At 39.6% G+C, this 13,896-nt stretch overlaps 1 protein-coding gene across 2 annotated transcripts in view; it reads left to right on the top strand.

Moving 5' to 3' along the window:
- TBCK (TBC1 domain containing kinase) overlaps nt 1-9,913 on the top strand; it is a 105,161-nt gene extending 95,248 nt beyond the window's left edge. For both annotated transcript variants that reach the window (XM_064148440.1, XM_064148438.1), the window contains one exon: nt 9,213-9,913. In XM_064148440.1, the coding sequence (XP_064004510.1) occupies nt 9,213-9,323 (111 nt within the window). In that variant the 3' untranslated portion in view covers nt 9,324-9,913. The remainder of the gene's footprint in view (nt 1-9,212) is intronic.
- The last annotated feature ends 3,983 nt before the right edge of the window (nt 9,914-13,896 follow it).

Here is a 13,896-nt window from a genome sequence, read left to right as displayed (position 1 = left end):
AAATACCTTATAAATTCTGGTATGGGGAAGGTATTATTAGAGTTGGGAATATAATAGTTAAATAAGCAGCTTCTTTTGTTTGGTGTGTGGCAAATTAAGTCCTGGGTTTGCTCACTTTCAAAGTCTGAGATACAACAAATAGAATCATAGAATCAACCAGGTTGGAAGAGACCTCCAAGATCAGCCAGTCCAACCTAGCACCCAGCCCTAGTCAGTCAACTAGACCATGGCACTAAGTGTCTCATCCAGTCTTCTCTTGAACACCTCCAGGGATGGTGACTCCACCACCTCCCTGGGCAGCACATTCCAATGCCAATCACTCTCTCTGTGAAGAACTTCCTCCTAACATCCAGCCTATGCCTCCCCTGGCACAACTTGAGACTGTGTGCCCTTGTTAGTTATGCACATGTAGGAGGGGGCTTGGTTTCTGTCTTTGTTTTTTGTCAGAGTGACATTGTTATTTCTTCGTTTTCCCTCCTTGTTTCTGAAGTGCTAAGCCATTATTTGTTTCCATGTCCAACTTCCTGCCTGTATAACCACAAAGCAGTCCAAAATTGGAAGTGGAAAAATGCCCTACCTGATACTAAGCCATGCTCTAGCAACTCCGTTTTGACAGTAGCATGCTTCTATCTGTGTGACATGGTTGCTTAATATATATATGTTTCCTCAGTGGTTTAGTATATGTAGTGTATTGTCAGATAAATGCTGTAACAGAATGAACTATACAGGACATTTTTAGTCTGTTTGATAGCAGTTGTGATGGTTTGGGTATTAACCCCCCACGCTTAAGAAAATCACCCATACTAGACTGAGTGGCTGGAAATTAAAGAATGAAGCTATATTTACAGCTTAGCTCAATTTACAAGCAGGTGTTTACAATACATACAGCTATGTAGAGAAATATGCAAGTTAAAAAGGTAATACAGAAACACAACAGCCTTCCCAGAAACCGGAGTCCCCAGGACAGGCTCCCAACCATCCTTCCACCTCCTTTCCACCCCCTAACTTATCCCAGACTTTGCCTTATGTTCAAAGTGAGTTTGGAGAATGGGCCAGGAGTGTTAGGAAGCAGGTGGATTACACAGACAGCAGGTTAGGGAGAAAAGGGAGGCAGCCAAAGCCGGAGAGCAACCCTGTTATCTATGTTTGTGTTCTTGTTTTGATACATCTCAGCAAGCCTATGAGTGAAGTAGACATCACCATTGTTTCCTTTTTGCAGCCAATAAGCTAACTCTTCTCACCAGAACATCCCAACTAGGCTCAAACTAGCACAACAGTTCACTTATTTCTTGCCTTGGTAAAAAAAAGATAAGCTGTAAGTCAAAACTTAAGAGATGTCCTATAGCAGGGAAATAAGTTGGAATTTGTAGCTTCTGATAGTTACACTGTTTTGGTTGTTTGTTTTTTTTAATCATGGTAAGTTATGCTGCTATAAATATGTTGTCTAGACAACTTCTACAGGTTACTAAAGCAAAATAGTCATCCTTACTGCATGACAATACCTAACAGATAAAGTATATTCATTATCTCAAAGAAAATGCACTCAGTTTTCCATGATTTTTATGACCTTTTCAAGGCAAGAACAAGAGGGTCAAGTTCAGGGGTTTTTTTTTTGCATGACATATGCCTAGCCTGAAAAAAAAACTTTCTGTCTGAAGGTAGGATTCTTCTCTCAGTGCATTGTCAAAAATACATTTCTTCATATATGAAGGCTGAGATACATAGATAAAAGTGTCCAGTTACCACTGAATTCATGTAATTTTGTTGTCATCTTCCTCAGGCTTTTTCAAAAGGCCTTGCCAGAGAAGCAAGTCCCCACATGCTGAAGCTGGTTTCTTGTTATAATCCTCTCTTAAAATCACAATTGGATACCCATGAAACTTCATAGGGTGATCTGAAGATTAGGTGTAGCATAGAATAGTAAAGAGTGGGTATGTTCATACTTCTTAAAGGAGATGCCTTTAGTTAGGACTTACCAAAATGTCCACAATCAAAGTAAATAGAAATTGGGTAATAAAATTCATGAGATGTTTCCACTATTCATCTTTCAGATTCTACATTTTCTCATAAACATTCTTTGTGCCAAATGGATTGAACATGTGGAATGAAAGCTGAAGGTATTTTCTTACTGCAGTAATTGAGAGGCTCCTTCTGATTCCCAGAATGGCTTTTTCCATGTGTCTTTTGTTAAGGCATTACCTTCCTTTCTGCATTTGGACTCAGAGCCTACTGGAATCATCAGGTGCCTCTTTGCAACCTTGAAAGAGGAAGATATTAAGCTTGTATTTGAAAGAGATTGAAAGGCTTAGTTAATCAGGAACAATCCTGCTAGTTCTATGTCTACCCAAGGCATAGTAAAATCTTCACTATTTTATTCTGCAAAGTCTGTATTATTTTACATAGTACTTTTTATTATTGTGCCTTACATTCATGTTTTCCTTCACTGAATAGCTATTGCAGGTACATTGCTCTTTGCATGGTCTAACAAAAACACTCAGGCTGTCAGCAAGGAATTGTGTTACACTGTTGTATTTCTACCCTCATCAGTGGGTTTGGACAGTGTGCTTTGAATGCCTTGGGTACAGCAGAAATTTCCTTTTTCCATCTAGATACGAAAGAGGAAAAGGGGAAATGAAAGGTGCAGGCTCAGGAATGAAATTTTTGTGTTCCTTTTTCTCTTATGAAGTAAGGGTCAATGAAGGAAGGTTGTTTCTGAAACTCCAGATAGGTTCAGATCTTCACTTTTTGAGACAAGCAGTTGCAGGAATGAGAAATTTTGGTTGGTTGATGCAGACATTGTCCTATTGGTGTACCTCAGCACACATTGTTTCTGAAACTCCAGATAGGTTCAGATCTTCACTTTTTGAGACAAGCAGTTGCAGGAATGAGAAATTTTGGTTGGTTGATGCAGACATTGTCCTATTGGTGTACCTCAGCACACAGAGGTTTGGATCTTTCTGAGATGAGGGATTGTGTGGTTGTCAGCTTTGCCTAACAAAAATATGTCTGCTTTCTGAAAAGTGCTGGCAAGCTGGATCTAAACTCAGGCATCTGGGACATGTGTAAGGAGAGTAAAGGTGGGATATGGTGAATCTGAATGGTGGAGTGGTGCTGTTGGGTACCACAGTTTCCTTCAGGCATGTCACTGTGGTTATATTCTTTGTCTGTCTCTCTGAAAGAGCATCCTTGTCCTTTCATAGGCTTGCATGGATTAGGCTGTATCTGTGTCACTGAAGACTACTGCATTATAACACACAATTATCACTTTCTGGGGCTCTTTTATATTTCCTGCTATTCTAGCCTGGAGAATCTGCAATAATAACTGAAATAGAGATGATAATGTGCTGGTTTTGTGGTTTAGGTCCAGGAGACTTGTGTAATGATATTGCCAGCCAAAACCACTGAACCACTGTGTCTGAATGAGCTTTTGAGGAGGACTGACTGACAGACTGCTGCAGGAGGGAATTTGTCTGTTGTGTGGGAGATCCAAGGGCTTTTGTCCTGGAGTTTAAGAAGAAACAGGACAAAACAGACAGTGTAGGCATGCCCTCAAGTACTATTTAAGAGCTGGTAGTTTCTGGATGGATCTGCCAGAGGCTTCCTTACCGTTTATAAAATGCTGTTTGGGCAGCAGTAGTGAAAAGTGTTGCAAATCAGAGACAAAGGTTTTTCACTAACATATTTCTTTGAACATTTTCTTTCAACATCTAGGAGGCTCTTTACACTTGGAGAGGGATAGAATCTTTCAGAAGCATGTGTGATTTTGTTGGGTTATATTTTTACATTCAAGCCAAGTGTTGCATACTTTGGTCAGTATAAATTAGCTATGTTACAACAGCTTAATCTCTGCCATTGATTTTTTTTCATTTTCAAGTGTGCTTTCTCAGCTGGGTGTTTACTTTTTTAAATACCAACCTGGTTGATTCTATGATTCTATGATAATTTGTAATTGGAAAATTAAAAATGCAGGTGGTTAAAAGCTGTTGCTTGAAGAAATTGGAGTGTTTGCTCTTAACCTTCATTCTCAGTAAGATTGATTCTGAAACCAGCTACTAAGTACCCATTTCTGTAGGCTTGCTTTCGAATCTTTTCATGTAAGTCCTTGAAGTTACTGCCTATCTTTTGCACTGATGGAATGGAAATGCTCCATTTTGGCCACATCTGCTTGTGAAGAATTTTTCCTTGATCTTTTCTTCTCTCTCTCTCTTTTTCTTTTTTAACATGTTATCTCTTTGCTCAAAGATTTGCTTTGTGTTTTATACTTCCATTTAGTTTATACTAATACTGTAACCATTAACTAGGGAGAGTTTTGTTAATATAAAAGGCTTTAGGTGCCTATCATTCCCTTGGTATGTGCCATTTCTTTTATCTGGGAACACTTTAATATAAAAAGTAGCTCACTAAAAATAATCTTGTGTGCTGGGTCTGCTCTGTGCTGTATGAAAAGTGGTGTTTAAGAAACTCTGAACTGCTCACCTTGACTGTGGTGTGCTTTCAGTGTACTTGGAAGTCTTGACTGAAATCATGCATCTAAACAAACTGCAGCCCCTGAGAGTTCTATGTAGCATGTGTTGGCAAATGAAGAACTGACAATAATCTTGTGGCAATGGATGAGTATTACGAAATTTGGTTATTATTTTCTTTCAGCTCCTAAAGCATCTCTTTCTTCTTCCTCTTTTAGTGTATGATATTAGCATTTATGCCCTGGTAACATTTGTCATAGCAGTCTTTTTTGGCATTCTGGTAAAGTATGTTACTCCCTCCTTCCCTCCCACTTTGCCCTTTAATTACAACCTGTCACAAGAATGTCTGTGAAAGTGAATGATGTGTACACAGCAGCCCTGATGGGTTGCCCCAAGGGTGCTGGGAACCATGCCACTCAAGCTGTGTTGTGTTATTAGACTCTGCTGTAGACAGTCTGAAAATGTGATGGGCCTGGTGTAATTCATTCAACATACTTGAAAGCTGTGATTTTACTGCTTGGAACAGGGTAGGAGAAACATTTGGAGTAAATGCTTCAGTCTGCAGATTATTAAGGTTCTTTATTGTATTTAAAGGAACAGTCCTCTTATGCTGTTTCTATTGAGAGCAACACCAATATAGGCTAAAATGTTTAATATTTGCCCAAATTTTGGTGTGAATTTGCTGTGCTCTTGCCTGTCTTTGAAAGCCTGATTTGTTATCTGCATTATAGAGACTTAACTGACTGCTTTCAAATGCAAATGACAGTGCTTTGGCTCAGTTATACTCACCGGGAAGGGTGTTTTACGTAGAATTGAGTGATGTGGTACTTAATAGAGCTACAGTGTTTCCAAAGTCTTCACCAGAGCCATCACAGAGTAGTCATTAATGAAGTTGCTCACGCATTCCTCCTTTCATATATTTAATATTTGCTGTGACAGTAGCAAGAGGAAGTTCAATTTAAATGCTAGATGCAACTTTCTTGAGAAGTATATTTTGAGGAAAGGCCACCTGAGGCAGCAAGGAAAAAGCTTTAAGTCTCATAGCGTTCTTTTAATCCTCTGCTTGAGATAAGCCTAACTCCATTTACCTCAAGCAAGGGTTAGAGAGGATTGTGATCCATTAGTGGTGTGGGGAAACAGATACATCTCAGAAGTAATGTCAGTAGAAGCATTTGATATATTTGAGGAAGTATCATCAACTTGCAAATGACAGATTCATTTCTCTTTACAACCAACCTGTGTAATGGAAATTAAATTGTGCTCGTCCTTTATATGCTTCAATAAATCTCTTTAACATGTAGGTGCTAAGGCTGATGTAACCCATTTGCTTATCTCCTCACTGTGTTATCTTCTGTATTAAGAATATTTCTGTCAATGGAGGTTATTTAGTGGAGCAAAAATTGTGTATTCAGGTACCTGCTACGAACATCTGGTTGAGCCTTTGTAATAGTATTTATAAAGGAAATAGAGCCCATGTGTGGAGTCTGAGGTGGCAGTTTCTGCTCTAGAAAGTCTGTGGCACTAATTTAGAGGAGTGCCTCAGGCTTTTTATAATACACTTTTTTTTCCTGGATCACTGGTGGCATTTTTTTTTTTCAATTCCTTTGGAAACTTTTTAAATCTTTCTTAATTTCTTGGATTTAAGTTAGTGATTTTTAATGTAAGTGAAGGTCACATTGTGGAGGAAGTCTACATAGCTATTTCAGTTAGTCCTTCTTTTCATGCCACTCCATCAGCACACATGCCAGAAATAACACTTTCATGTGTTTTGAAGTTACCTGCTCCATACAGTGCATTTTGGCAGGGAAAGATGCCAGCTGGTGTTCAGAAACGTAGTGAAACAAGTTCCCTTTCTTGTCTGTGACAGACGAGCTCCTCTGTCTGGGAGGTGAAGGTACAAGCATGTACAGAGGAACAGAACTGCAAAAAGTCAAAGCTTTAATTAGAGAGACTGCAATGACAGTAAGAGGACTGCTTCTAAATTTACTCTTTAGTTTAGATGTGTTTCTACTTTCAGTGACACAGTGTGGGAAGGCAAAAGATAAAACTTAAAGTGTCTTCAATTGGGTCAGATCCTATTACCTCATGAGTTAGAACTTGAGTCTCTCTAGCGTGGAGACAGGTGTATGTGCAAAGCTCTTAGAGGCTGGTATTTGGAGTTTGATGGCAGCTCTCAGCTTACAAAAGTGTATATGCCTATGGGCCCCTGACTTTGAGCTAATTCCCACAGTAGTGAGGCATCATTAGTGGTGCATTCCTTGCTCACTGGGTTTTCCCTGGTGAGATGTGTAGATGCAATATTTTGAGCTGTGTTTGCAGCCTCTCTCACTGAAGCTCCTCTAGATAGGTGCAGTTGCTTCTTTGAGAACTTTCTGCCTGTTGTTTGCTAACAGCCACACATTCTGCAGTGCTTACTTTGAGGAGGGCCTGCAAGAAGTAAGAGATTCCTCACCATTAGGTTATAAAGGAACCTCTGGTCATATGCAGTGAAGACATTTCATTTCCAGCCCTGCCTTGATTACTAAAGCAGTTCTATAATGCAGTGGGACACAGGCCTTAATGTTCAAACCTTTGTGTATCTTCTTTCTAGATTCCATGGAATGGGCGTTATATTAGAGCTAGGGCACCTGAAAACATGGAGTTGAGTTTATAGTTTGATAGCAGAAGTACAAAACTATCAACAGGCAGGGTGGAACTTTTCTGTTGACACATGGGACATTGCACTCAACAAATAACAGGCTGCTTCCTGGCAGTCTGAACACTTGTTGCCATGTCTGATTTCTGCCAGCTGTGAGCAGCATCCGTGTCCAGGACAGGGCACTGTCCATTAGTCAGAGATGGAGAGCACTGTGGGGTGACAGTTATGTGCATTTGAAGTGGAGATGCCTGGTAGGAGTATTTCATGAGGCATAGATACTATTTTTGTAGCCAGTGGTATGCACAGCTGAGTGCTATTTTTTGACAGTGAGAAGTATCTTTGTCTCTGTTTTGCTGTACAGCACATCTTTATGGACTGTGATTGTAATGAGAAGTAGTTGATGTCTCCTAGGGAGATCTCTGTGCTTATTATGTGACCTCAGCAATAGGAAAGCATGGCAGTGACTCTTCTCATGAAAACTGCTGTGGCCTGGCTTTAACTGTTCTGGTTGTTTGGACTTTTGCATTTGACCCTTTGGAGTCATGCACCTAGACTGATGGGGAAAGAGATGATTGAACTTACTTTTGGTCTTCTTCAGGCCAGTGCCTGAAACAGGTATGACTCAATATTAAGTCCTGTGACCTCTTATTCTCTCTCAATAGGTTCTCAGTGGTTACAGGTCATGAACTAGCTGCTCACTCTCTGGTTAAATCTGTCCTGAAACACAGAAGGAGGAATGCAGTAGTTATATTCAATATATATATGGCAGAAACTAGTTCCCTGCATATATAAAATGTCTTCATCTTGAAGCAAAAGTTCTGGCTATGGAAGAAGTTTATATCTTTGCTACTGTGAACTCTTACTCATTTAAGAAATGATTCCAAGACTTCATGATGACTTGATCAAATAGTAGAACATCTTGTTCTGCCTTAGTATCTGTTGCACTATCGAAGGTAATTAGAAGGAATGTAAATACAGAAAGAAATCCCATGACCTAAATTTAGATAGACTGGCTGCCTGCTGGTGTTCTTGAGTTGGTAATTTAGTTGTTTGTACAGAGTTAGTTATTTGGAGTTGTTTACAGTGGGTTCTGGAATAGTACCACAAATAACTTTAAAAGGTCAGAAGGTAATTGCAGACATTTTACACAGCCCATTTGGAAGCACTTGGTGATTTTATGAATTGTACTAGTTTTTCAGTCAAGTATAAAACACCAGTCTGAAAGAATGGGATGGCAGAGCAGGCTTTCTTACAGCTATCAGAAGTAAGGTGAAACTGTGATTGTTTCTTTTGGATGAACCCATTTTGGTAGCTTGCTTTTCAATGTGTTGCGATCGGTATTTGAAAGCCTGGTACACATGATATACAAAACTGAGTTCCTTTGTGGTTTTATTTCATATTTTGATATTAAATGTTTGGTGTTCTTCTATTTTTTCAACCATTATTATATTTTGATGAACAAAATATTGTTTCTTTATCAGTGGAGCAACTTTTCCATGAAGTTGCTACATGGAAACTGACAACTCCTGTGCTTGGCTTGGAGAATGAATGAACTGGGGATAGAGACTTTGAAGGACCTGTGTTGTGTGTGTGCTTGTACTGTGTAACCTGCATGTGGGTAGATTGGGAGTGCAGGGCAGAATACAGCTGCTAGACACAAAATTCATATCAGACACTTGTGAAATCAAGTCATGCTGTACAAGTTTCACAGGAAAGCAGATGACTGTGCCATCAATTTGGGAAACTACGGAAAACCTCTGGGAATTAGATTAATGCAAAAAATATATATATATCTGTTACTTTATTCTTTTTCAGAGATTCCAGCAAGTACTTTGAGGTTAAATGATCATGTTAGAATCAGGTGGAATCCTGCCTAAGCAGAGATGAGCAAGTTCTTTATCAGTGTGACACTTCAATGAGTGACCACCAAATTCATCCCATCTGTTTCAACAGACAGGCCTGGGTTCCTGAGTTGGACTAGGTGATGCAAAGAAAGGACTTCTAGAGTCCAGTGTTTGTTTTTCTTGGTGATAAGTAATGACAATTAAGCAAAAGTTCAATTCGGTTTGAGGATTGTAATATAAAGTGTGTTAATGATGTGTTTGTTTCAGTTTGCAGCTCATCTAGTGAAAAACAAGTATCCAAGGGTCTGCATCCTAGATGGAGGGATCAACAAGATCAAGCCAACTGGTCTCCTCACTGTTCCTTCACCACAGATTTAAGTGACTGCAAACATTCAGGACTATCCGAGTAAGGACCATCTGAGTAGGGAAGCCTTTTCATTACAGTGTGGATATCCCAAACACAAAGGGCTTTATGAAGTTTTCATTCTGCAAGATGTCCAGATGAGCAGTGTCTTATCCTGAAGATTTAAAGCACTGGTGCTTTGTGTTTACTCTTTTATATAGAGCTGCAGTGGGAAAAGGTAGAAACTGTGAAGCTTCAGACTTTCCAAGAAACCTCATTCAGCATTGATGTCGTACACAACTGGTTGAACAAGTCTGAACACAAGAAGAATAACTCATCTGATGCTGAGTATCTTACATTTCTGCAGAACTAAATAAACTGCCACTTGATGTCTCTAAGCTGCACTTAAATAGATTGTTCTTCAAAAGTGTTTTACTGTGAATATAGAAAGTAATGAGGTGAAAGCATACTCCATGTGTATCCTCTGGGAAAAAAGTGTGTTTTACACAATAACTGCTGTATCATGGGAGTTTTCTGTAGTTTGTTTCATCATGTTTTTTTGAGAAAGCACCTTTTCAGCTGGATTGGAAATAAAGATGTGTCGCAGACTGGGAGTCACTGTTAAGAGCTGCTGCTGTCAGTCCAAGTTGTGTCATATCCTGTGGAAGTGGAGAAGGTCACCGCCTCTGTGGAGGGTTTGACGTTCCAATTCTGTAAACACAGCAAACACAACACTTTCTAAAACTATTCTTCTGGCAGTACTGTGTCTTACAACTATGGATCAGTTACTACACAAATAGCAGTAGGTTTCCATTATAGAAGCTCATGCCTTGAGAAGGAACAATGCCATTTTAGTGTTCATATGAAAGCACTCTGGAGTAGTCAGTCTTGGATGAATTGGAGGTGTGCAGCTCTCTTCAGTTCTCTACTCTTTCAGCCAGTGACATCAGTTATTTTTTTTTTAAGTCCTGTTTCTTAAACATGAACTTTAAAGCTGACAGATTGAGACAGCAAATCTGCTCCTAAACTAAACTGGATGCAAGTGCTGCAGATGAGTGAAAGCAGGCTTCCACAAAAGGCAGAAGCTGACTGTGCACTGGAGATGTGGAAATTACTTTGCAATAGACAGCCAAAAGTATCAAAAGCACCAAAAGAGACAGGATTGGCATCTTTTTGTTGCTAAGAAGCTAAAAATAAATTTGGTTCAGACAAGTATCACCTTTTGGATGTGAAAAGGCCCCCTTCCCCTCAAAATCCCAGGTTAGCATTGTTAACCTGTCAGGTCCATTATTTTGGACCTGGAAAAACCTGGGAATTCTGTTTTGAAGAATGCCACCTGAAAACCTACTTCTAATCCAGGAAAGCCAGATGTGGTAATATAAAGGTGACAGTATAACTCTGAAATTAATTGGGAATTTAGAATTATTTCAGATGAGAAGGAAATGGAGAGGAGCAGTGAGGTTCATTAGCCTCTAGGTACTGCTACCACTGTGATCGAAGTTTCGCTTGGCTGCGTGGACAATCAGAAAGACTTTGTGATATGCCATGGCAGAGAGATTTGCTACAAAAGGGCACACGTAAAGCCCTGGAAAACAGACGTTTTAACTATATTCAGCAGTGAGTTTTTTGACAGATAAAACATCACTGCAAATGCCTAACAGCAGCCAGAAAGACACAGAGCATATCGGTGATTCTAGCGAAGGAAATGAACAAAACCAGTTACTCCATCAGAGAATTAACCTGTGTGTTACACGTTGGACACAGCAGAGGTGTTTTGTATTAAATAAATATGATATGCAGAATTAGAATGGACACAAACCAGAATCAGAATAAGATGGTGTTAATTATGTTGACTGAAAGCTGTTTGGAAAAAGAAGCAGCTAAAGTAGAATATCCTACCTTTTGCCAGAAGTACATCCTTAAAATATGCAATTTGTCACCAGAAGTGGCTAACAGTTTATTAAAAATGCTCATAAAGAAGGATTAGACAGCTTTGTGGAGAAGCTCTGTCTCTGATAGACTATCAACTGTGGTTGTTGAGAAACAATGCACAACTCTGGAGTTATCTGATCTATTGTTAAGAGAGACTGGGAGAATACATCAGAGAAAGATTTTTACCCAGTTTCTCGCACTCCCTTCTCAAGTGTTTTCCTGTTGTAAGCAGTGGTTTGGCTTTAGCCAAAGCAGCAGTTTAAGTGATGTGTTTAACTTCAGCTTGATGTGTTCTTCTTTATACAGGTCCTCAGAAGAGGGCTGTATGGACAAAGACCAGGAGGCATCAGAAAAAAGGATTGTTGTGTATCCTGCTGCTAGGAAGGGAAGGAAGTATTCTGTCTTTCCTACAGGTATTTTTGATCTTAGATACTTTTCACTCAGAAGATAAATTGGCTTCTCTAACAGCTTCAGCAGTACTTGTTTTTGCAAGTACAGCTGGTTTTAGTATTAAAGTTTTGAATATCCATCTTCTCCCAGACAACCAGCAACAGAACAAGGGGACACAGTCTCAAGTTGTTCCAGGGGAAGTATAGGTGGATGTTAGGAGGAAGTTCTTCACAGAGAGAGTGATTGGCATTGGAATGGGCTGCCCAGGGAGGTGGTGGAGTCACTGTCCCTGGAGATGTTCAAGAGAAGACTGGATGAGGCACTTAGTGCCATGGTCTGGTTGACTGGCTAGGGCTGGGTGCTAGGTTGGACTGGATGATCTTGGAGTTCTCTTCCAACCTGGTTGATTCTATGATGCCAGCTACAATGCTATTCAGTCTTTACCTATGCGTTGTATTGAGGTGAGTATGTTTTAGGCAGAAGACTGTAAAGCTGCTATTAAATAAATGTTTACATTTTAAAGTAACATTTACAGGAAAAGTTGTGAGAAAGGATATGTGTGAAAGCAAGAGCTTTCAAGAATTGCTAAGCAGTATTGATTTCCCTGCCCCCCTCCCCCCCCCCCCCATGTAAATAGAACTACCTAGAAATCTCTGTAGCTAACAGCTGGTAACGACTGGCAGCTCCTGTTGTAACTGTACTTACTGCTTTAATCACCAATTTTGAAACAACTGTGCCCACAAAGAGGCAGGCGTACTATACCTAGTTATTTTAGTTCAGTTGTGTAGGATAGGCACTCAGGCACAAAATTAGCTTCTGATCTCCTTTTTGAGGGACAAGGAAAATTCTTGCATTTTGTGGTAATTTCTCATTAAGGATCTGTATTTAGTTTTTGCAGTATTGACCCAGTTAGAGAGTGTGTATTTGCTTTGCTGCATGGCCAGTTTTGGACTAGAAATCCTGGAAGATCAAGCCGTTGTTAGGTTTTGTAGAGCTCTTGAAAGATTTCTGGAGGCTAGGTTTTCTGAACATCTATGTTTCTAGCTCCATGTTTTGTACAGCTGTACCATTGTAATTCTGTGGTTTAGACTGCAACTGGATGTCATAAAGATCTAGCAGGAGAGAGGGGAAAAAAAATCTTCTTCCCTGCTGATATCTTTTATTGCTGGCAGAAAAATGTTCAAACTAAATTTTTCCCACTATCTGGGCTGAAAAAGTCAGCCTCTCCTAATCTCTGTTTTCCTGCCACTTTCAAAACATCCTAAATCTACCCCAGCCACCTGGGCCTACAGTTTCCTGCCAGCACAGAATGGTTGCCCACAGGGTACCCACATGGGCATCTCAAAAGAACAAAGGAGTTAAAACTCTTTTAGTGATTTCAGACCATGTTGCTGTCACATGCAAACAATTGCTGTTAAACTAGCCTGTTTTTCTTTAGATAAGGTTATAGTCCTTTGAGATTTTTTTTGTCACTTTGCATCTAAATTTATTGGTTGGCTTTTTGGGGTTTGTTTTTTTGTTTGGTGGTTTTTTTTCACTACTAGATATTTGTCCCATTTGATCCACTTTGTTGAGCAAAGGCTAAGGCTAGTTATCCTTACCCTAGGAACCTTGCTCCCTGGAGCCATCTTGTTTCACTTTGTTGTCCTGATGTTTTCCTGAGTACAAAGAAAGGGAAAATAAAAGGTATATTTGTGATTGCACTGTAAAGTATTAGTCGTGCTTAACAGGTAACAATTAACTTAGCTCCTTTCCCCCTGATGGACTTCTAGACTTGTTAGGCATTATTAGTGCCTTTGCCACTTTTCTCCTACTATGCTTTCTAACTGATGAGAAGGGGAACAAAACCGACATTTATCTCCCTCTTTGGAGCAGTCATTTCCAATGATGAAACTTGACTGCTGCTGGAAGAGTCGATGGCTTTATTTAACTCAACCTCACACAGGATCTCTTTGACACCCCATATTAAGCAGTTATTTTTAGATATGGAGTAAAGATGGGTGGAAGAAAAATAAAACAGAAGAAAAGAAAGCATAATACTAAAGTAAAAATCAATTCAGTAAGAAGAAGGGAAGAACTTTTGTTAAACTAAACAGAAGAGGCTCAAGTAGGCAAGAAACAGAGGCGTTGCCCAGCTTGGGAATTATTAGTGGTAGAAGAAAGCAGAAGTCTCAACAAATTTAGAGCAGGTACCAACTAGTTCTTAGGCTCAGGTCATCAGCTTGAATCTATCCTTAGCCTAACTAACAAGACTACTACATTTCAGTTTGTTACCATCCTTCTGTG

Source organism: Pogoniulus pusillus, chromosome 9, assembly GCF_015220805.1.
Source record: "Pogoniulus pusillus isolate bPogPus1 chromosome 9, bPogPus1.pri, whole genome shotgun sequence".
NCBI lineage: Eukaryota > Metazoa > Chordata > Aves > Piciformes > Lybiidae > Pogoniulus > Pogoniulus pusillus.
This window is presented reverse-complemented; position numbering and strand designations above follow the sequence as displayed.